General features: G+C 36.0%; 2 protein-coding genes across 2 annotated transcripts in view; one reads left to right on the top strand and one right to left on the bottom strand.

Annotated features, from left to right (window-relative positions):
- The window catches only part of LOC148946606 (dedicator of cytokinesis protein 3-like), a 218343-nt gene that overhangs the window by 64805 nt on the left and 131721 nt on the right, over positions 1-21817 (top strand). The window lies entirely within an intron of this gene.
- The window catches only part of LOC148946607 (innexin inx3-like), a 60296-nt gene continuing 39790 nt past the window's right edge, over positions 1312-21817 (bottom strand). The window contains exons 4-7 of the mRNA XM_089096285.1: positions 21298-21512; positions 16302-16554; positions 9097-9401; positions 1312-3008 (exon numbers count right to left, since the gene is read on the bottom strand). Of these exons, the coding sequence (XP_088952411.1) occupies positions 2763-3008; positions 9097-9401; positions 16302-16554; positions 21298-21512 (1019 nt within the window). The 3' untranslated portion in view covers positions 1312-2762. The remainder of the gene's footprint in view (positions 3009-9096; positions 9402-16301; positions 16555-21297; positions 21513-21817) is intronic.

The raw sequence follows: 21817 nt of genomic DNA on the forward strand, positions 1-21817 counted from the left end.
CTTTTCTTACCTTTTCTGGGGTTAGCTGGTGTAATTTATCTGACAACTAATTCCAACCGTTCCCATGTAGCAATCCTCTTACCCTCTGACATCATTTACGTCTGGTGAAACGCTAAGAATAAGTAATCGGGCTTGTTGGATAAGTAATCTTGGTATGCTCGAACGAACTAGGCGAAATTATTTACACTATGGTTTTCTAGTCTAGGTTTCTCGCAACCCTGGGTTTCCGCAGGTCATTAGAGGCTCATGAAAGTTTGGGCTACGATAAGCTACTTCTACGTCAACTACGATCAAAAAATGAGGTGCAGAATGCTTCCTTGAGACATGCTAATTTATTTTGAGGTGCATACTTGTGGAAAAGCTGGTATTCATTGTCGGATACTCATATATTTTGTCATCTTTCCTCCCCCTATGCAAATGTGTATTGCCCCATTCACAACTAATTTTACTAATATTGAGAATTAGCTATTGCTAATTCCAAGCCAATCAGAATTTTTCATAATAATTTTCAGCCAATCAGAAAATTTTATGAAAATGTAATTGGATCAGTTGGTGCTAGCTAAATATTGATATTAGTAAAATCTCAATGTGAACTGGCCTTAATATTTATGCACGGTTTATTTTAAAGCGTTCTTGATCAAAGATGTGTCATGAAAAAAAGGTTCTTGTGTCTTATAGCGACCCCGCTCAAGAAGTGAAGTTAGGTTGATCCTAACGAAATATACCAAAATATAATGAAAATATAATACTTTAGTAACAAAATTATGGAAAGTACAGCAAAGCAGGTCACCCAGAACGCGTTATAATAAATATTTAAACAAAATACCAACTCTATATATTAAATATTTAATTAAAATATACCTATATAGTTGTTTATCTTACTGTGCCTAAGCTAATTGTCTCCGAATGCAGACAGAAACAGTTTTAAGCACGCAGACAGATCAGATCAAACTTCTTGAGTGGGGTCGCTATAATACACAAGTACCAAAAAAGGGTTTGTACGATTTAACAGTGGTTTCCAAAAAAAAGAGTTCCAAAAAAGGGTGTGTGACGATTTAACAGTGGTTTCAACAGTGGTTTGAAAACAGTTGGTACCAAAAAAAGGCTTTGTGACGATTTAACAGTGCTTTCAAGCCCCGAACCTCAATCTAATAATGATAATCTAACTTTAGACGAATTATCGCAAAAGAAAAATATCGCAATTGAATTTGCTGTGCTCTAAACTCTTTTTCCTTTAAATGTTCAAGAAATGCATCCCCCCCCTCTAGGCTTGGGTTGTGGGGAATGCGGTCTGTATCTTTTCCCAGGCCACCTAGACTTCATAAATTACATTTGGGAATAAAATTTATTGTTTCTGAACACTTTACAATTCTGTTGAAAGACAGACAATCGAGTAATGAAAAAAGTAAATAAGTGTCATCCGCAATACAAGCTATAAACTAATGACACTGCACATTCCAATAAAAATTTAAAACTTGCATATCCCTTGGCTTTCTGGCTTCTTCGTCATATGTCTAAATTAAAGCTGTAGGCAAATTTTAATCGTTCAATGTCAAAATAATTAATATGAAAAAAATGGCGCTGTGTTGCTTTTTTGTTATAGCTGAAAAATTTTGTAGATAGCTGAAGATTTTGTTACACCTCTTCCCCCATTAAGGGGCGGAGGAGGTGTAAGTTTCTTAATTTTTTTCAAGACACATTACGTATTTATATTACTAACGTCAAAAGGAGAAAACAACTAATAAAGTTAATATCTTTTTAAAAAACAGGGCCTTGCTACATTTTGTAAGATTCCCTACTGGTCAAGATGGAATAGGATTTTGGGTGGAGGGGATTACCACTGAACTGCCACTGTAACAAAGAACTAATATGATAAACAGGGCCGTTTCCAGGATTCTTTTTCGTGGGGGGGGGGGTACAAAAGAATTTTTCATGAAGGGATATAAAAAACTTGTTTATATCCATTTTTGTTACGTTTTTACAAGTCGGATAAACATTTCGGGGGTAAGGTGGTCTAACTATCCATTCCCCCCCCTGTGTACAGCCTTAATGATAAACGCTAACGTAAAATTTCGATTTGGTGCATTTTCTAAAGATCCCTTTTTCAAAGCTGTTCTCTTGGCTTCTTTCTTTATCGTTTGGGGCTGGGTTATAAATCGTGTGCATACACCATTGAGCGAAAATATGTCATTTGAACTAAAAAAAATTCCATTAATTATTATCTCATACCCCCTCCCCCCCAAAAAAAAAAATTTTAAAGGCGTCTGTGTTGCAACATAAGTGGAAGATGCTGCAATAAGGCTCGTGAGTATTTGGCTTTTCGTACTCATTTAGAAAAATGATGATAAAAAATAAAAATCACAAAACGAAGGGTATTAAACCGCTAAAATCATGCAGAAATATCACTCGAATAGGTGGGGCAAAAACTTCGACCATTAGAATTTTTCGCCACTTTTGAACCGAAAAATGGAGATTTTTTTTTTTTTTACAAAAACTAGATAATTTTCAAAAGGCAGGGTTTTCAGGCAGAGTAAAATTGTCAGCATATTCTGTGTCCAAGACAAACAAATATCAATTAAGTTCTTCCTTTTCTTCAGAAAAATGGTGTCCATTCAAAATTGAGACAGCTTCTTACAATCCGCTGAGCACTTCGAAAAAGAAAAACGAAAACACTTTACGACTTTTTCTTGGCACTTGTTTTATAACTGTCGCTGAGGTTTTTAACCTCTCAAAATCACTAAGTTTAATCTACGCAAGATCTATCACAGTAGTTGCGCGGGCTTAGAGTAGCGTGGAAGCATAGGTATCCCGTCTGTTTTTGGGCTAGGGGGAGTTCTTCGGCCGGCGAGTTTTTCCATTGTCAACTCGTTCGCTAGGTCGTCCATTACTTCCTTTAATACTAGCCCTTCAAGGTTCTTGCTAAGCATATGGATGAAGAAGAAGTCGCCAAATGATGTGCTATGGACCAATCTGTCCAAAACGGCTGGTGAGGTCACTTTCCCGTTATACTGTAAAGTGAAACTATTGTAAATTGTTATAACGAAAGATGGGCCTGCACTGAGTTCTAGAGATACTTATGATTATGAACGTACCAAAAATTGGACGCTGTAAACTTGAAATAAATCGTATCAATTTTACGGGAAGGATCACCTTGTTCTTCTTGAAAACATGAATGTCGAAATTCACTGGTGAATGTCCGAAATACTTTTTTTTTTCTCCGTGGATTTAGTCAGAGTTGCCAGTCAACTTTTTCAGCTTAATGCAAGGTTTAATGATGACAGCTTAGGTTAAGATTAAGTTTGGCTAGCTTAAGTTTTTAACCCATTTCTGATATTTCTAACCAAATTTGCCCTAAACTAACATAATATAACCTAACTGTAACTTTTACCATCATAGCTGCATAAGACTGAAATGTTGATTCGCAAAGCTAATTGAATCCAAGCAGAGAAAAAGGAATTTCGGACATTCACCGGTAAATGTCGACTTTAACCATATTTCGGACATTCAACAAAGACAAATCTATTTCTCCCACAATGTTCTATGAGGAAGACTTTAACCCCATTAATTATATCCCCTTCCTAACTCAGAAGAAGTCGTCAAATAGCGCACTGTGGACCATTCTGTCTAAAACGTCTCGTGAGGTAACTTACATGGCCATGGAAGATTGCTAAGAGTACTTGTGAATAATGTTTTTAGCAATATACAAAAAATTATATTGCATATGTGACATATTTTTTAAATATATTATTACATTTTAAGTATAATAACGAAGTGGTAATTTTAAATTATAATAACAACATAATATAATTTAAATAATACACATTCTTTCGAAAGCATCTGTTTAACTTTCGAAAAAAAAATGATTACCTTTCGGGCCATTCACAAAATAATGAACTTCTGGGTTATTCACTGGATTTTTTCGGAGAGAGTTCAATGACAAAGTTCATTCAAAGTCTTGACCAAAGTTGAATACCAACCAAGCATACAACTATAAACTCAACATTTCGTTTGCAATTAGAAGACTTTGCCATCTTAATTGGAAATTTATTTTACATTTAGGCAAGATTAAAGAAGAAAATTTACACCAAGACTTGAATGAACTTGTCATTGAACTCTTCTGTCATTGAACTTGTCATTCAACAAGACTTGTCATTGAACTCTTCGAAAAAAAATCTAGTGAATAACCCGGAAGTTCAATATTTTGTTAATGAGCCGAAAGTTAATCATTTTGTTTTGTAAAAATATGTTAGTTTCAATTTTAACACTTTAGTAATTCTACTGATGACGATCGCTGTATATGTGATCGAAATATCTAGACTTTTGTACTTGTTTTCACTGTCTATATAACTGGATTTATCTCCATTTGAACGTTTATTTGTTCGTTAAAGGACTAAATCTATATTTCTAAAAGTAAGGAGTAAATAGGATAAAAAGAGCATAAAACCATACGTCGTCTATCTTAAGTGAAAAAAATAATGTAGTTAAAAAAAGCCTAAAGATATACATGACTAAAAATACACGTGCAAAATTACAAACTGAAATACTATTAAAAGAATGATAAAAAGAATAATAAGAATGATAAATAAGAACAAGGAAAGAAATAGGAAAAGCCAGTACTAATATGTAAATGTTCTTTGCATGAAATTCAATCACTCGATAAGTAATAGAAAAAGAAACTAGAGAAGCTCTTTACTTAAAAAAAAAGTAGATCAAACTTCAAAGAAACCAAAGTTCCGTCCCTAAGAAAGTGAAAATCTAGCTTTAATATTCTTAGTAGAAAAAATTGAATTGGCACTAAAAATGAGAAGAAAAAGAGGACCAGGTTCTAAGAGGTATAGGGGGTTTAGGACCCGTGTCACCCTCCCAACTATGGATACATTGAAACCGTTTCTATGATTTATTATATTTTCGTCGCAATCTGTCTATTTTAGGTATTTCTCCTCAGAACAGTGCCCCTCCCCCAATATTCCTCTTCTTATTGGTTATGTAACCGCATCATATTTCATTACTTGAAATCCTGAGAACCGGGTTCGAGTCCTGCTGTCGCTGGTTATTTGGTTTGGAATGGGGTCAATGACGTGATTCTGTAAGCTCAGCCAGAGTCGACCCAGTTCTAAACGGCTACCTAGAGAAATCTGGGAGGAAAACACGGGAAACGTCGGATGATTTCCCCCGAACGACACATTGCACTCCTGGGCGAAGGCAGTGAATCAGGAGATCGGTACTTGCGCAAAGCAGACCATTGATCTGCATACGAGAAAGTTTAAATTTTTTCACCTGTAGCCGGCTTTGCCACATTCCTCTGACAAAAAAAAATCCCCAGAGTCGGGAATCTAAGCCAAATTTCCAAGCCAATAGCTTTCCAAGCAATAGGAAGCTTTCCAAGCAAATTTCTTCAATATTTAGTTTCTTCAATAGCTTTCCAAGCAAATTTCCAAGCAATAGGAAATAACTGAGAGCGAATGAAAATTTCAGAAATCAGCTTAAAGATGAATTTTTGAAAATCCCTGAAATTTTCATTCAAGTAGCTCGACCAGCTTTTGGAAGTATTGAAGGAATTGCGTCCAGAAAGTAGTAATTTACCTTATCTTTGCTGTTGCCACCTAGACTATGTGAAATGATGCCCAGGGTATGATGCCTTAAAAAAGGCAAGAAGGCCACGCCACGTCTGTGATACGTATATTTGAACCTTTTTTTTTCAATATTATACGAGTCCCTTGATGAAGACTGGGCAGTATTCGAGTAGTAGCTGGAAAATTAGGTAGTACCCCCAGTGACGTCAAATAATGACAATGTGTAGGGGGGGGGGGCAAGATGTATATTTCAATGCACTTCAATACAGGTTCAAAAAAGGTATTTTTCAAAATATGGGGGGGGGGGTAAAAAAAACTTAGGGACTCCGGAGTGCACGAAATCAGAATGGTGGAATTGCCAAACAGGAAAAGGACCGGGTTTCCTTTCCTTTGAATCCTCACACAAAATGGAAATTTGTATACTTCGGCACCAGTCTTGTAGCTACTGTATTCTGTATAAGAACTATATATCGACCTTAGAAGGCAATAACATGTTCCACTTCCAATACAAGTTCTAATTAAGTACGGTTCAGCCAATGTTGTTTCTTTTTGTTCATTTTTTTTCATGCGTCTTAATTCTTTTGGGTCTTCATTCATCTGGAAATGTACTGTCTAGCCGAGTTAATATTCCTTATAACCTTTGCAACCCTATACTTTTGCCATTATACTGGTTTGAATTTTTTGCTTCTAAAACCAGTTTTTATCATGTTCGCCGTTCACGTTGGTTTGATTGATATTTTGAAAGGAGATAATAAAGAGCTATTGGTTGGCAACCGTGACCCTTAAAGTCGTCTCATATTCAGTTTAACAGTTGTTTGATGGTAAACATGCGTATATGCTCTTCATTATTCTGAGGTCTCTGATAAAATAGAACACCAAACTATTCTAAGATTGGGCTATAACCATCTGATAGATGCCCTTCGATTTAGTGGTAATGTATATTCATGTATAGGGGGAGGGGATTATTCCCTTGGAGTTTGTTCTAAAAAGACCTTTTCCCGTAAAAATAGCGACTTAAAATTCGCTTCGGTACTTGTGTATTGTACGGCAAACAGTCAAGTACCTCATTTAATTAGAAGCTGTTTCTCTGACGCTCAATCCTAATGAAATATCACAAAATACGATGAAAATATGATACTTTAGAAACAAACTTGGTCTATATATTTGCACATTAGGGGTAGGGGGGGGGGGGGGTTGGTAAAGTATAGTGGGTCTGCATGCAAAATGAGTTAGGCACAATTATCCACCTCCTCCCCAAAATGTCCAAATATTTAGCCCAAATTATATGTTTCCCATCTATTTTGTCACTTGTATTTGTCTTGTCTCACGCTGAGCTGAAAGAAACTAACGAAGAAACTGGTTTGTACTCAAGTTTTACACAGCGTAAAATTGAGTGTATGTCGTATAATACACAAGTACATGCGCTTCTTATATTTGTGAGCCCCCCCCCCCATTGGGATTCCTCTTTGGGATCAGACCTTCATGCATCTACGTTCTATGACGATGCATATAAGCCCAGGAGTCCTTAAATATTCATTATATGCACTTTTTATTTGAAAGATCGACGTCACCATAAAATTTTTAGCAATATTCCAAATAAAAGATCGAGCGAAATCCTTGACGTGGATTAGCAAAATGAATGAATTTTTAAAGGTTTTGAGAGTTTAGGCTGCAGGAATAAATTTGAAAATTAATGTCAAGAAGACTAAGTGGCTAAGACCAGGAATAAATGAAAGTGAATGGGTAATGCTGGGTAACAAGAAGGTCGATCATGTGGGCAGCTTCACTTACGTTGGTAGCATTATTAGCAAAGATGGTGGGTGCGTTGAATATGTTAAAAGTAGAATAGCCAAGGCCTAGGGTGTTTTTCAACAGTTGAAAAAGGTTAGGAAGAATACGAAGATAAGTGTGCGAACCAAGATTAGAATATTTAAAGCTACAGTGATGGCAGTGGTCCAATATGGTTCTGAAGCATGGGCGCTCTGAAAGACGGAGGCGGATTTGCTAGATGTTTTCCAGAGAAATTGCCTACGGATTGTTTTGGGTAACCAACTGACTTACCATATCTCAAACAGTAAGCTGTGCGAAAAATATGATCCAATTTCACTTTCTAGTGGTATAATGAGAGAAAGATTGAGATGGCTAGGACACGTTCTGCGAATGGGGGATGACGGATTGTCAAAGATAGTCCTTGTCATCCAACCGCCTGGGGCCAAACGAGAAGGAGGTCGTCCCTGAATGGGTTAGGAGGACATCGTAACGAAAGATTCAAGAAAAATGAGGACTTCTTGGGAGGGTTCGTAGCTGTGGTGGCCTGAGGCGCCGTAGACAGCCTTAGTGCTGCAGTGAGTTGCTAGTAGTAGTAGTAATGAAAGCACGTTTTGATTTAAAGACAGGCTACCTCCGAGCATTGCTCCATTCAAAATGACATTTTACTAATACCGAGATTTAGCTAGCTCTAATTTAAGCCAATCAGAATTTTTTCCCCAGTCACAAAACTGGGGAAAATCTAACTGGCTAAAATTAGCACTAGCTAAACCTCGGTGTTAGTAAAATTGTATTGTGAATGGGCCTGAAGTGCTCGTGGGTTCAAGCCCAACTGGGAGATTTTTCATAGTAGGCTACATTTCTTTTATTAATCTTACAATTGCTTATATTGACTCATCGCCGATGCAGAAAAGTCTCTGAACAAGTTCGCCATTTGACGAACAAAGACACCAAGTGTGTAAAACCAGCGAGCAATTTCTATAGAATTAATTTCTATAGGAGTGGTAACAAGGCCTGCGTTATTATCTGCATTAATATCTTTTGTATTAAATAACAATCACAATTGAAAAAGGCAAAATTTTGTGTCTTTCTTCAAGTCTAAAAAAAAAAAAAAAAAAAAAAAAAAAAAAAAAAAAAAAAAACAAACTCATTACGGCATTGTAAAACTTTCGGTCTTTCAACTCTCGGTGTCTCAAAAGTAGCCCAAAATGGTGTGAAGTATCAGAAACCCATGGAATTGAGAAAAAGAAATGCAATTCGATTGACGGTAAAAGCTGACTTTCAAATACCGAATGATAGCAAAATATTTTTCTTACATTGAAAGAGGGCTGCAGAAAATAATGCACCAAAAATTGGCACTAGACACTAAAAAAGAAAGAAAAGAATCTAAAGGAGAAGGGGGGACAATTTGCCGCTTTGAGGTAATTTATAATGAAAATATACCAAAAAAGGTTATTTCCAATGAAAACACTTCAAAAATGCATTTTTCAAAATCTAGGGGGGGGGGGTGATCAATCCGGTCAAAATGATAAATTTGGGTTAAACTTACAAGAACAAAAGAAGTTTGTTCGGAAATAGCGCTACGAAAAGAGGTTTTATTCCGAGGGTTTAAAGTTTTTTTAAGCAGCATTTTTAAGGCCAGTTTGTGAGTCGGATAAATATTTCAAAAAAGGTGTAAGGAATCAAAAAAGGCGTATCTATTTCAGAGCAAGAGTGCAACGCTGAAAAGAGAGAAAAATAACACAGGCGTCCTTACCTGGAAGATATATCCTCTTATCCTCGATGATACAAGTAAAGCCAGCCTATAAGCTAAGGCTAAGCCGGATAATACGGATAGAATGACCAGCCAAAACCACAGGAACACATAAAGCTTTTCGTTGAGTACATTTAGTGCAAGGATACACATAGCGTCGTGTTTTTGAATGGTTCCAGATGAACCGTACATGTGGAAAGTGCATTTTGTAACGCGAGGAAAAATTTCTATCAACGGATCCGTGCGGTTTTCATCATCCCATTCTGTGAACTGAATAACTCTGGCGCCAAATTTCAAAAAAGCTCCACCTGAAAACAGGATATATGTTATTCTCTCTGCTGAGGTCAGTTTAATAGGGATCTATAGATGTACGAAATAGAATAGTAGGTACTTGTATGATATATCGACCACAGCAAGTACCCATGTTAGTAAAACAATTCTTGCTGTATAATATACAGAATAATAACAGTTAACTCGTTTTGCATGCAGTCTGGCTATACTTTACCCCCCCCCCCCCTAATGTGCAAATATATAGCCCAAGTTATACGTTTTCAATGCAGCTTGCCACCTGTAACTTGTTTTTCCAGTTTTTGTTTCGTCACAGTTGATTCAATTTACTGTTACATGGGTTGAAACAACTGAGACGCATTGCAGGGATCGGCCGCAGTCACTTTTTGTCACTTTTTTTTTGGACCTGTCACTTTTTGTCACTAAAGTCACTTTTTTGACGTTTCGAACCTAATGTTTTTGGTGAAACAGTATGTTATAGTTGTCTGTGGACTGTGGCATAATTCATAAAAAAGGTAAGTCTTTTTTTTATAGTTTGGACTGTATTTCAAGACGCACAATGTATATGGCTGTGATAAACGTGGTTAGTGTGTGTGTGTTAGATCTAGGCTTTTGCAGATAAGATGATAGATTGAATTAGTTATACCTTACCATAACTGCCTATGGTTCTTTTCAGGCCGTTGGTTTACTTAGCATCCTTTCTTGCATGGTTGCTTAGCAAATGGATAGTTAGGCCGAGATTCTATTAGTTTTTATTAGTAATAAATATACGTAACTTACGAATTAACTTACGTAACGAACTTCTATATTCATATTTTTTTTTAATACGTATATTAGAGGATTCGCCTCCTAGTCAATACCTTGCTCTTTAAGCTAAAGTTCGAATTTTGTTCCAATTATTTAAAAACGACCCCTTAATCACAAATGCCGTTAATTAGAATAAACAGCTCTTTGGCTTAAAGAGCGAGGTATTGACTAGGGGGTGAACCCAATCATACACGTAATATTTTCTGTTCGTTTTAAGTTTTGATGTTACTCCTTATTTTCAGTTGGAAAACTTGTTTTGTTTTAATTTAATTTCTGATCTTTTTTTAAAATAATGCTGGGAAATCCGGCGCCCCCTTCATAGCAATGCCCCTTCCCCCATGAAAACTTCCTTTATGGAAAGATCCTCCCACATAAACCCCGACCCATCCACTCCCATTCTAAAAGAAAAAATCCCCCATGAAAATTTATGTATACTTCCTAATAACCAATACTATGTGTTAACTTTGGGCAAAGTCAATTACTTTCAACCTTCCCCCCGGAGACGTCAGGGGAGCAATTCATCCTAAAGGACATAGTTCTCATATTTTCAGCTATGCTGAACAAAATGGCTATCTCAAAATTTTTATTAGATGACTTTGAGAAAAAAGGAGCGTGGGAGGTGGCCTAATTGCCATCCAACTTTTTTGGTCACGTAAAAAGGACACTAGAACTTCTAATTTTCGTTCCAATGTGCCCTCTCACGATATTCTAGGACCACTGGGTCGATACGATTACCCCTGGAAAAAAAAACAAACAAACAAACACGCATCTGTGAACTTTCGTATTGCAAAAAAATACAAATTTCCACATTTTTGTAGATAGGAGCTTGAAACCTATACAGTAGGGTTCTCTGATACGCTGAATATGATGGTGTGATTTTCATTAAGGTTCTATAACTTTTAGGGGGTCTTTCCCCCTTTTAACGAAAATCAGCCAAATTTTCTCAGGCGCGTAGCTTTTGATGGGTAGGACTAAACTTGATGAAAGTTATATATTTGAATTCAGCATTGAAATCTGATTCTTCTGATGTATCTATTGGTATCAAAAACCCGTTTTCTAGAGTTTCGGTTACCATTTGCCGGGTCGCTCCTTACTTACAGTTCGTTACAACGAACTGTTTGATTTTGATCCTTGTAATCCATCTGACTATGCTCTGACGGCTTCTGAGCAGTCACTTTTTGTCACTTTTTTGGTGTCCTCAAGTAACTAAAGTCTTTTTTCGTGCACCTCGTCGCGGCCGACCCCTGGCGGCCGCGGGGGGGAATCAGGGGGGCTGAGGGAGAATCAGGGGGGCTGGGGGAGAATCAAGCACGTACGCAGGGAAATCTCGCGATTTTCCCCATAATTTTCTGATATTTCTCACATAATAAGGGATTTGAAGGATTTGCTCCTCCCCCCGAAACAAATTCCTGCGTACGTGCCTGTGGAGAATGGAAAAGAAAATATATAATTTGGGCTATATATTTGCACATTAGGGGGTTTGGGGGTAAAGTATAGCGAAGCTGCAAGCAAAATGTGTTAACTATGATTCTTCTGCATATTATGAAGTAAAAATTGTTTTCTTAACATGGATACTTACTGTGGTCGATATATCTTACAAGTACCGAAAATTTTGTTTTAATTCATAAAAACAAAAGCTCATCAAAGAAATATTACCATCATCATCAACGAATGACTGCAGTTTACTCTACACAGACCGAATTTGGGCCTTTACCCCTTCTATTCTTTTTTATATATATATGTATATATATATATATATATCAAACAGTTCGTAGTAACGAACTGTAAATAAGGTGAGACCCGGCTCAATAATAACCGAATTATAAAAACCGGAATTTTGATACCCATAGATACATGAATAGAATCAGATTTGTATGCTGATCTCAAATATATAAGTTTCATTAAGTTTAGTTTTACTCATCAACATTTATGCGCCTGAGAAAATTTGCCTTATTTGCGAAAAAAGGGGGAAACAGCCCCAAAAAGTCATAGAACTTTAATGAAAATCACACCATCGCATTCAGCCTATTATAGAACCCTAATGCGGAAGTTTCAAGTTCCTATCTGCAAAACTGTGGAATTCTTTATTTTTTGCCTGAAGAAAGATCACGGATGCGTGTTTATTTGTTGTTTTTTTTTATTTCCCCTGGTGTGATCGTATCGATACTGTAGTCCAATAATATCGTAAGAGGGCTCGATTCGAATGGAAATTGAAAGTTCTAGTGCCATTTTTAAGTGACCAAAATATTGGAGGGCAACTTGGCCCCCTCCCGCGCTCATCGTTATCCCAAAGTAACCCAATCAAAATTTTGAGATTGCCATTTTATTCAGCATAGTCAAAAATATAATAAATTTGTCTTTGAGGATGACTTACTCCCCCACAGTTCCCGTGGGAAGGGCTGGAAGTTATAAACTTCGGCCATTGTTTACATATAGTATTGGTTAATGGGAAGTAGGCTATAAAGACGTTTCAGGAGGGTTTTTTCTGATGGGGGGGGTGTCGGAGGAGGGGGTTACGGGGGAGAATACTTCCATGGAGGATGTTTCTTTGAGGGAAAGGACATTTCTATGAAGGGGGCGCTGGATATCCCAGCATTATTTAAAAACGGTCAGAAATTAAATAAAAAAACTAGTTTTTTCAACTGAAAGTAAGGAGCAACATTAAAACTTAAAACAAACAGAAATTATTATGTATATGAGGGGGCTCATCCCCTAGTCAATACCTCGCCCTTTTCGCTAAAGTTTTTTTTTAGTAGTTTCAAAAGATCTATCTATTCTAATTAACCGGCTTTTGTGATACAGGGGTTTGTGATTCGAACAAAACTCGAACTTTAGCGTAAAGAGCGAGGTATTGACTAGGAGGCGAAGTGCCTAATATACGTTATAAAACATACGAACATAGAAGTTCGTTACGTAAGTTAATTCGTAAGTTACGTCAGAACAAAATTTCGAGAAAGCCATTTAGCCAAAAAAAGTAAAATTAATATGTAAATTTCGCTTTAATTAATCACGTAAGGTGAGCCAAAATCAAAGCTGCATTAGTTCAAAAACAATCAGAAATTAAAAAAAAAAGTTTTTTTAACTGAAAGTAAGGAGCGACATTAAAACTTAAAAGGAACAGAAATTTTTCCGTATATGAAAGGGGCTGTCCCCTCCTCAATACCTCGCTCTTTACGCTAAAGTTTGAATCTGTCACACAACTTTATTTTTTTTAACTATTAAAAATCTTTAGCGTAAAGAGCGAGGTATTGAGGAGGGGACAGCCTCTTTCATATACGGAATAATTTCTGTTCGTTTTAAGTTTTAATTTCGCTCCTTACTTTCAGTTAAAAAAACTTGTTTTTTTATTTAATATATATAAAATCCGGCTATTTTTCGTGTGATTTTTTTTCGAAGCTCAGCTTCAAACTTTTATTCTCCGTCCCGAGGTCAAAACGTAGTAGAACGTCCATGTATTGTTGCATATTGCCAAACATGTGTTCATATTTATTGGATAACTATCAAAATTTCGCCTCTTTTTAATTCGGAGGTAGTTCCCCCTCCCAAGATATTTTCTAGAAATACACTTAAAAAAAGAATCTATGCGTTATATTCTAAAAATGTAATTCGGCATCATTTTAGCTTTCCTTACAAGTCATCTCCGTGTTACGAAGATAAACATAAAACCACATCATTTTATTTATGAGAGAACTTGTTTTACAGAGACAATGATTTCGAAAGAAATCGGGATAATTTCGCATGCATGAACTGTTTTTCTCCTGAAAAAATTGTTCCATATGAGTGGCAATACCGCATATTCGATGAAACATTTGACTGCCTTAAGTTATTTGTTTTCAAATTCTATCATTGTAACTAACAAAAGAGACACATTCGAATGCGTAAAATGTTTTTCCTCAGAGAAAATTGTTTCAAATGCATGACAAGGCTCCCATGCAATCAACCTTCATTTGACAACCCATTCAATTCAACCGTTTGGTTTTGTTTGCCAATGACAGTTCAATATTCAGCTCTTTAATTAATATGAAACTTTTTAAATTTAATTAAAAACGCTTCCTTTTCGAAATAAGTATACTTAGGATCAATCTTGGGAGGATTTCGCCCTAAATTATTTAATTGTTTGTCCTAGCACTTAGAATAATGTCTTTCAGCTCTTTAGAAGTTTCAGCTAGACATCACTCATCCTAGAGTCCATATCGGTGGAAAAGACCACCGTAAAAATTGTTAATGAAGATTTCTCCATTTTGAGCATCGCGTGTAGTGTGTGTAAACGTGTTGAGTAGCAAGACATGGCTAGAACCCGCCTTCTTAACGAAATATTAGCCCTATTGTGTTTGCCAAGGCCTGTGGCAGTTTGATATTCAACTTTTTAATTAAAATAGCAGCTCCTGTTCAGTTTTCGTTGGCTAACGCCACTTGGCTAACGCCACTTCATTATTTTAAAGATGATAATTTAGCAATGATCCCAGATGTTTGTCGTTATTATAGTTGAAGCTTTTGATAAGACAAAGATAATTTGCTGTTTAAATGCGTAATTGTCTACTTTATCAGGTTCCGGGTCGTCTTTTGATTCTGATTATACAACGAGCATTGTAATTTTTTTTTTTTTTTTTTTTACTGAGATTACTGCTCTATATTCTTCAACTCAAAGCGTTCTGGCGAGTGATCTGATCTGCTTTATTATATCTAAGTTTGTTCTTGAGATATATAGAAGCTTCCGTTTTTAGAAAAAGGGTTATCTCCATTTTTCCTTTCATAAAAATAATTCAAAATTGTGCCTCTCTTGAGCTTCTCTTGTCAATTGAGAGTAATACGGGCCTAGTTTCGGCCTAAACTGGTCTAAATTGAATTTGATAATAGCAAAGAGGTGAAAAATACTAAGTGAGATGTGCCGCATTTTATAATGAAAATGTAGTTTTGGACATTTCTAAAGAAAATTTCGCGAGAATCGCTGCCATTTTTATTTTGAAGATGGCAAGTATTAAGGCTACTTTTAAACAATCCGAAAGTTTGACAAATCCATCTTCTGGCCTTTGTTACTCTTCCTGTCTTGTAGTTCCTTTATTATGTGTCCTTTGCCAACTTAGAATTGAAATACATAGAAGCTCCAGTTTTTTTATCCCTTTTTTGCCATTGAGAGAAATAATTAAAACATAGAGTACTATTATTATTATATATTTTTTTTTATTATAGTAATACTATTTCAGCAATGTTTTTATTTAAGAATATAATATTTTAACAATAATTTTCATAACACAATATTTATATTTTAATAATTTTTTGGTACCTATGTAATATAACGCCAATACTCAAGTTTTTGCTATATAAAACTCGAGAACAAACCGGTTTTATCTGTGTGTATTAAGAAACAATTGGCTTATGCTCAGTGGAAAACAAGTGGCGGTTGACAGAATATATCGGAATGATATAATTTGGGGTATATATTTGCACATTAGGGGTGGGAGGGTAGGTTACTTCACCCCCCCCCCAAATGTGAAAATATATAGCCCAAATTTGTTTCTAAAGTATTATATTTTCATCGTTTTTGGTATTTTTTATTACGATTAACCTAACTTCACTTTTTGAGTGTTGGCGGTAGGCCTACAATACATAAGTACCAAGTTTTTCTTTAATAATATTTTTTGTTTACCTTGTTTTGTCTTTATATAAGCCTTACCGGTTTTAAATCCCTCAATCAGAACTAACTTTGTTGATCAGCGAGACAGTTCCCCGGAGGGGCTTACAACTGATCAATTAGCTGATTCAACGAAACAAAGCAAAATCTACAAATAAAAATTGCAAGTTGTGAACGGTAAAATCCGCTCACCTGCCTTGTCTAAGACCGAATTTTAGCATTGACTGAAACTTGGTATTAGTAATTTCTCATTGCGAATGGGCCTTGATCACACTAAATGCAACACGAAAATGTTTGCTATGGGATTTTAAAATTCGAGTATTATGTTTCAGTAGTTATTTTACGACGGAAGAAGCAATGTAGTTTAACTTAATTTTTAAAACTAGACCAGAATGGGTGTTTATTCCACAATAAATCCCCATTTGTCAACTTTGGATACACAAGCCTAGTCTAATGCCCATAATAAACACATAAATCTTACCTAAAAACTTGTCAATGAAGAATATATTTCCCACGACGTTAACAAAGTTGAGGATCTCGCAGATGACGTAACTCCACGCATATCCAAGATGCATTCCACGTGTTTCTTCCAAATATTTTAGGAGTATTTTCTTCTTTTCTTTAGCCTCTGTCTGACAATCCAAATCGTTGCTTCTCATACCGTCCGTAATTATGCTCATTCTATCTTGCTCGCGTGATTTCCAAAAGTAGTGAGGCATGTAGAATAATATACCCTGTTGAATAAAGAGGAACCTTGTGAATATTTATTACTTCATTAACAAACCTTCTATAAAGAGTAAGACTTTCTTATTCGATGCTTAGGCAAACTTTTTTCTTCTTTTTGGCTATGATATCACCGCTCAAAAATGCAAATCAAAGTGAATTGGAGGATTCTACTGGGCCATGCTGTTTCCTGCTAAAAATGCGTTTTGACAAAGTCTTATAAAGCCTACCAAAAGATCACCGCTTAAAAACGTGTCAAATAAAGGAGGGCTGGAGAAATGTGTTGGGCCATGTTGTTTATCAACAAAAAAATAATTTTACCAAAAAATCTCGCAATGCCTACCAAAAATATTACCGCTGAAAAATACGGCAAATTCAACTGAACTGAATGAATCTACTGGGTCATATTGTTTCCAGCCAAAAAATTTGTTTTGCAAAAAAAAAAAAAAAAAAAAAAAAAAAAAAAAAAAATCATCGTAATGTCTACCAAAAAATCACCGCTCAAAAATGTGGCAAATTAAGGAGGATAAGAGGAATGTGCTGGGTCATGCTATTTCCTACCAAAAATTTGTTTTGCCAAAAAATATCATAATGCCTGTAAAAAATCACCACTCAAAAACTGGCAAATACAGCTAAATTGACTGAATCTACTGGGCTCCTGCCAAAAATTTGATTTGCCGAAAAAAAACATAGTGCCTACCAAAAAAATCCCCGCTAAAAATGTGGCAAATCAATGTGAATTGGAGGAATCTACTGGGCCATGCTGTTTCCTACCAAAATTGTTTTGCCAAATAATCTTATAATGCCGACCAAAAAAATCATCGCTCAACAATGTGGCAAGTTAAGCTAAATTGGAGGAATCTACTGGGTGCCTACAACATTTGATCTTTGGTCTCAGTGGGCGAGTTAACAAAGGATTCTTCGAAAAAACGGTGGTGAAATTGTAAATATATATCAAGATTGAATGGTTTTATAAGTATGAAACTTTTTTTCTTCTAATGTTAGACCTTTGAAAAGATAGCGTACCACGCTCAGTGAACATTAAATCTAATTGTTTAAATTGGTTAAGAGGAACCTTACAAAGGAACCTTACAAAAGAACATTAAGTTTTAAATCTTTTTAAAATTTTAAATTAATTTTTTAATTTTCCTAATCTTTAAAAAAAGGAAAATTTAAGAACTGAATTTGTAATCTTCATACGCAGTTTTTTAGTTATTGGTAGTAGTGGGTGCCAAATTTGAAAAAAAAAATCATGCGGTAACAATCAGCAAAAAAAAGCTAAAGATATATGGTACAAAACAACAAAAGAAGGTGTACCTTTCCTACTATTCCCACAGAGCATGGACCGGCGGAAAACCGCTGTGGATTGCGTTTTGCGGACCAACGCATGCGTCTCTTGCCGCTCATCCCTGCCGTTTTCCACAAGATGCATGCGTATAAAAAATCCAGCGCATGCGGTCAAAACGCTTGCGGATTGTGGAAGAAAAGAACATGGAGGCAGTTGAAAGGCAGATTTCAGCTTCTAAATTTCATCAAATATTAAGCATAAAAGATCCTATTTAATTCTGAAGGCTTTGGAGGAAATCTCGAGACGAATTTGACCGATAGGATGTGGTGAACAGTATACTGGGATATTTTAACAGCAAGCTATCTACTAAAGTGTGACCAAAGCTCACAATGCACTAAAAAGAACGGGGGAGGTATCTGTTTTGCTATTCTGTGTTCCCACCCTTTTTTTTTTTACAAATGCAAATGTTAAGTTGGCAATTTTACTCTAACAGCCCGGACTAGGCTATGTGGATCTAGACTGTAAATTCTCGCTGGGCCACAGTCATGGGAAGATGCAATATCATGTGACAGGGATCATGCAGGGCAAACTTGTTTAAAAAAATTGAATTTATTGACTCAGATGCAGAAAAAATTACCAACTGAAAAGATCTTGGTAAATTTGGAACATAGTTTAATAAATCCTGGTAAATTTGGAATATATATAATAAATTTGGGAAATTTAGAATAATGAGATAGCTAAGAATTGCAACTTTTGATGTGAGCAGTCTGCGGTTTAACCGCTGCGGCGAAGCGGTACAGAAAACGCACCGCATTGCGTTTTCCGCAACGCACCTTTCTCTGTGAACAGCAGTGTTGCCAACGCGGTACAATTGTATCGTTTTTGGTACAATTTGGAGATCCTGATACAATACGGTACGTTTGGAAACTTTTTGGTACAATAAAATTTTCTAGTACATTTTGGATTTACTTGTTCCTTTCCGATTCGGATATCTATTCAAGTTTTAGTTAGTCAAAAATTTTCTTCTTGCTGCGGCTAAAGTTTAACCTAATCTTCAGATGGTACAAATTAATCTCTTGTGGTACGATTTTAGTTGAAAAACCTATACAGGTTATTTCAAAGCGTTGGCATCACTGGTGAACAGTAGGTTTCTTTTGAATGTGTAGTTGTCTTTGGGAATCAACAGATTGTTAATTTAAGAATTTTTACGGATGAAGAATAATGTCAAATTAGTTCTGCCTCATGGTTCATGTGGCAACACTGACGAAACTGCCTTAAAAACTTCATAATTTAGAAATAACCAGAAGAAAAATCGTAGAAAATTGCGATTTCAGCTATGAATATACCTAGGATGGTTCTAAAAGGCAAATATGTTTTGATTTCGGTGTCCTTGATATGTCAAAGATGCTATTTCATGAGAAAGGAAACATATTTTATGAAGAATGAAAGGGGCCATGTCGTAAATTACCTTCAAATCACGGTATCAATTCTATAGAATTGTTCATGCTTCTTTTATGGTGTCAGTAATGTCTTGTTGTTTTTACCAGGAATTCTTACTTCCTGTTCAAAGAATCTAACAAATCCGGCTTAGTATCATGTTGAAATTCAAGTAGATAAATTAGAGAGAACAATGTTTTAACCATATTTAGGGGATCAAATGAAAATCTACATCGAATTGTACGAATTTTGGCAGGAACGTAAATTATCATGGGAAACAGGGTGGGCGAGTTGCCCCTCAGTCCTCTTTTGTCCTCCCTAGATCTAACGCCCCATATTTCGTTTCCTCCCAAACAGTTTCAGCACGTGGAAAATGAGTTTGTCGTTTTTTTTTATTTTCCTTTTTATAAATATGGGTGAAAGCTCCTTAGATAATCTCACATCAAAAGAAGTTACTTGCTTCGCTGATCTCAGTTCACTGATCATGAAAATTAAGTGCGATTTTGCGTTTTGCAAGATATTCATATTCTGGGTTGATTCCATCCAAGGAAAGGGAGGCATAGCCCGCTAGCCTTCACTTAATTTTCCAATTTAATTAATATAGGAATCTCCGAGTTAGTTAAGTTTCAGCGTTTAATTTTTTGATGTTGAAATGTTTACTTTCATAATTATTAATGTGGGAATAGTTTACGATGACTTGGCCAGCACTTAATATTAGGCCACAAAACCCAATACCAGCGATTTTGCAACTATAAGGCAACTCACAAACTTTAAGGAACGCCGCGACTGCCCCCCTCTACCATTTTACTTCCTGGCTGCAAGACCATGAACCGGATATTTTCATCGCCGGTAGGGACTTCAAGTCCAGTGCCGTATTCTTCTCTTACATTGTTTGAATTTCACATTAATTTTTTTTTACTCTGGCAGTGCATGGATTTGGAGTTTTAGTATGCTCTTCCTTTTAAGATCGATAGCGCTATTGCGCTGCTTATGATAGATATATAGATAGATTTATTCACCCGACAGCCCTATTGGGCCATGATGAAACACAACAAACAAGCAAAAAATACAGTATCAAAACGCAAACTTACAAAACATTAGAACTGATTATTCAAGAATATTTTCATGATGCTTCATAACTACCCGGAGAAACCTTCCAATATTTTATATATTTGTTACCGTGAATGTCCGAAATTTGGTTAATGTCGATATTCGCCGGTGAATGTCCGAAATTTTTTTTTCTCTGCTTGGATTCAATTAGCTTTGCAAATCAGCTTTTTCAGTCTTATGCAAGCTATGGTAGTAAAAGTTAGGTTAGGTTAGATTATGTTAGTTTAGGTTATAAAGATCAGAAATGGGTTAAAAACCTAAGCTTACGTAACCCAACCTAATCAAACTTAATCTAACCTAACCTGTCATCATTAAACTGAAAAAGTTCACTGGCAACGTTGACTAAATCCAAGAAAAAAAGATATTTCAGACATACACCGGTGAATGTCGACATTCACCAATTTCGGAAATTTATGGTAATGTATCTAAATAACACATACTTTTCAAAATTTCCAACATCCAATCTCTAATCTAAGTTATTCGTTAATTTGGTCGTCTACAAAATTATTTTGGCTCGATATAAGATAATATAAAAATACAAGTCTCGAAACTTTGAGGTAACATAGGCACGAAGGCCCCACTTTGCGTACGTATCTACTAGAAAGGTATCATGTAGAAATTAGTCTTTCAGTTGGGTTGAAAAATGAATAGGGTTTTGTTTTACACAGGAATTGAAAAACTAGCAATCTAATCGTTATGTCAAACGGATTTTGAGCTAGGGAGGTCTAAGCATAACGTGTTTAAGGAGGTCTAGGGAGGTCTTAACGGTGCACTTTGCCGCCGAACAGCTTGTCTGTTCGTTAATAATGAGCAAAAAATGTAAATCAAGTTCAAAATACTTTTATTTTACATTGGTTTTATAGGAAATTTTAAATGTGTTACTATAAAGACGGATAATATTTGGAAAACACAAAAATACCTGAAAAAAGAGCATGAATGGCACCCATTGATAATAAGCATGTCGTACAAGGTCGTCATTGTCGGGATTGACTGGTCCCACTCCTGGGTGTGCGTTATCTACGCCAGCCAATTTATTTGTCTGGTAGGGCAATGTGAATGTTGACGAAATCCAGCAATATGTATTCAGCGCTACAGGCCGTGGGAAATCATCAGATATGCAATCAATTGGCGGACCTAGAATTTCGATTGTGGTTATTTGACCTTGTGGTATGTTCAGTCGAACCATTCAATGGGTTTGGGCATCTACCACAGATTTCCCAAGGAAGTAAAATTGTTAAAAGAAGCATGTGAATGGGTTATTCATTTCACATTTAACATGCATCGTCTGAATGAACTCTGAACAGTTTATCCTCTTCTCTATATTTCTTCTTTTTACCACTTCCTCTTCTTGATTAAAGGGATACATTCGCCACTTTTTACCACTTTTACCAAGGGATACTTTTTACCACTTCCTCTTCTTGATTAAAGGGATACATTCG

This window comes from Artemia sp. Qi Xiang Cuo, chromosome 11, assembly GCF_049724085.1.
Source record: "Artemia sp. Qi Xiang Cuo chromosome 11, ASM4972408v1, whole genome shotgun sequence".
Taxonomy (NCBI): Eukaryota; Metazoa; Arthropoda; class Branchiopoda; order Anostraca; family Artemiidae; genus Artemia; species Artemia sp. Qi Xiang Cuo.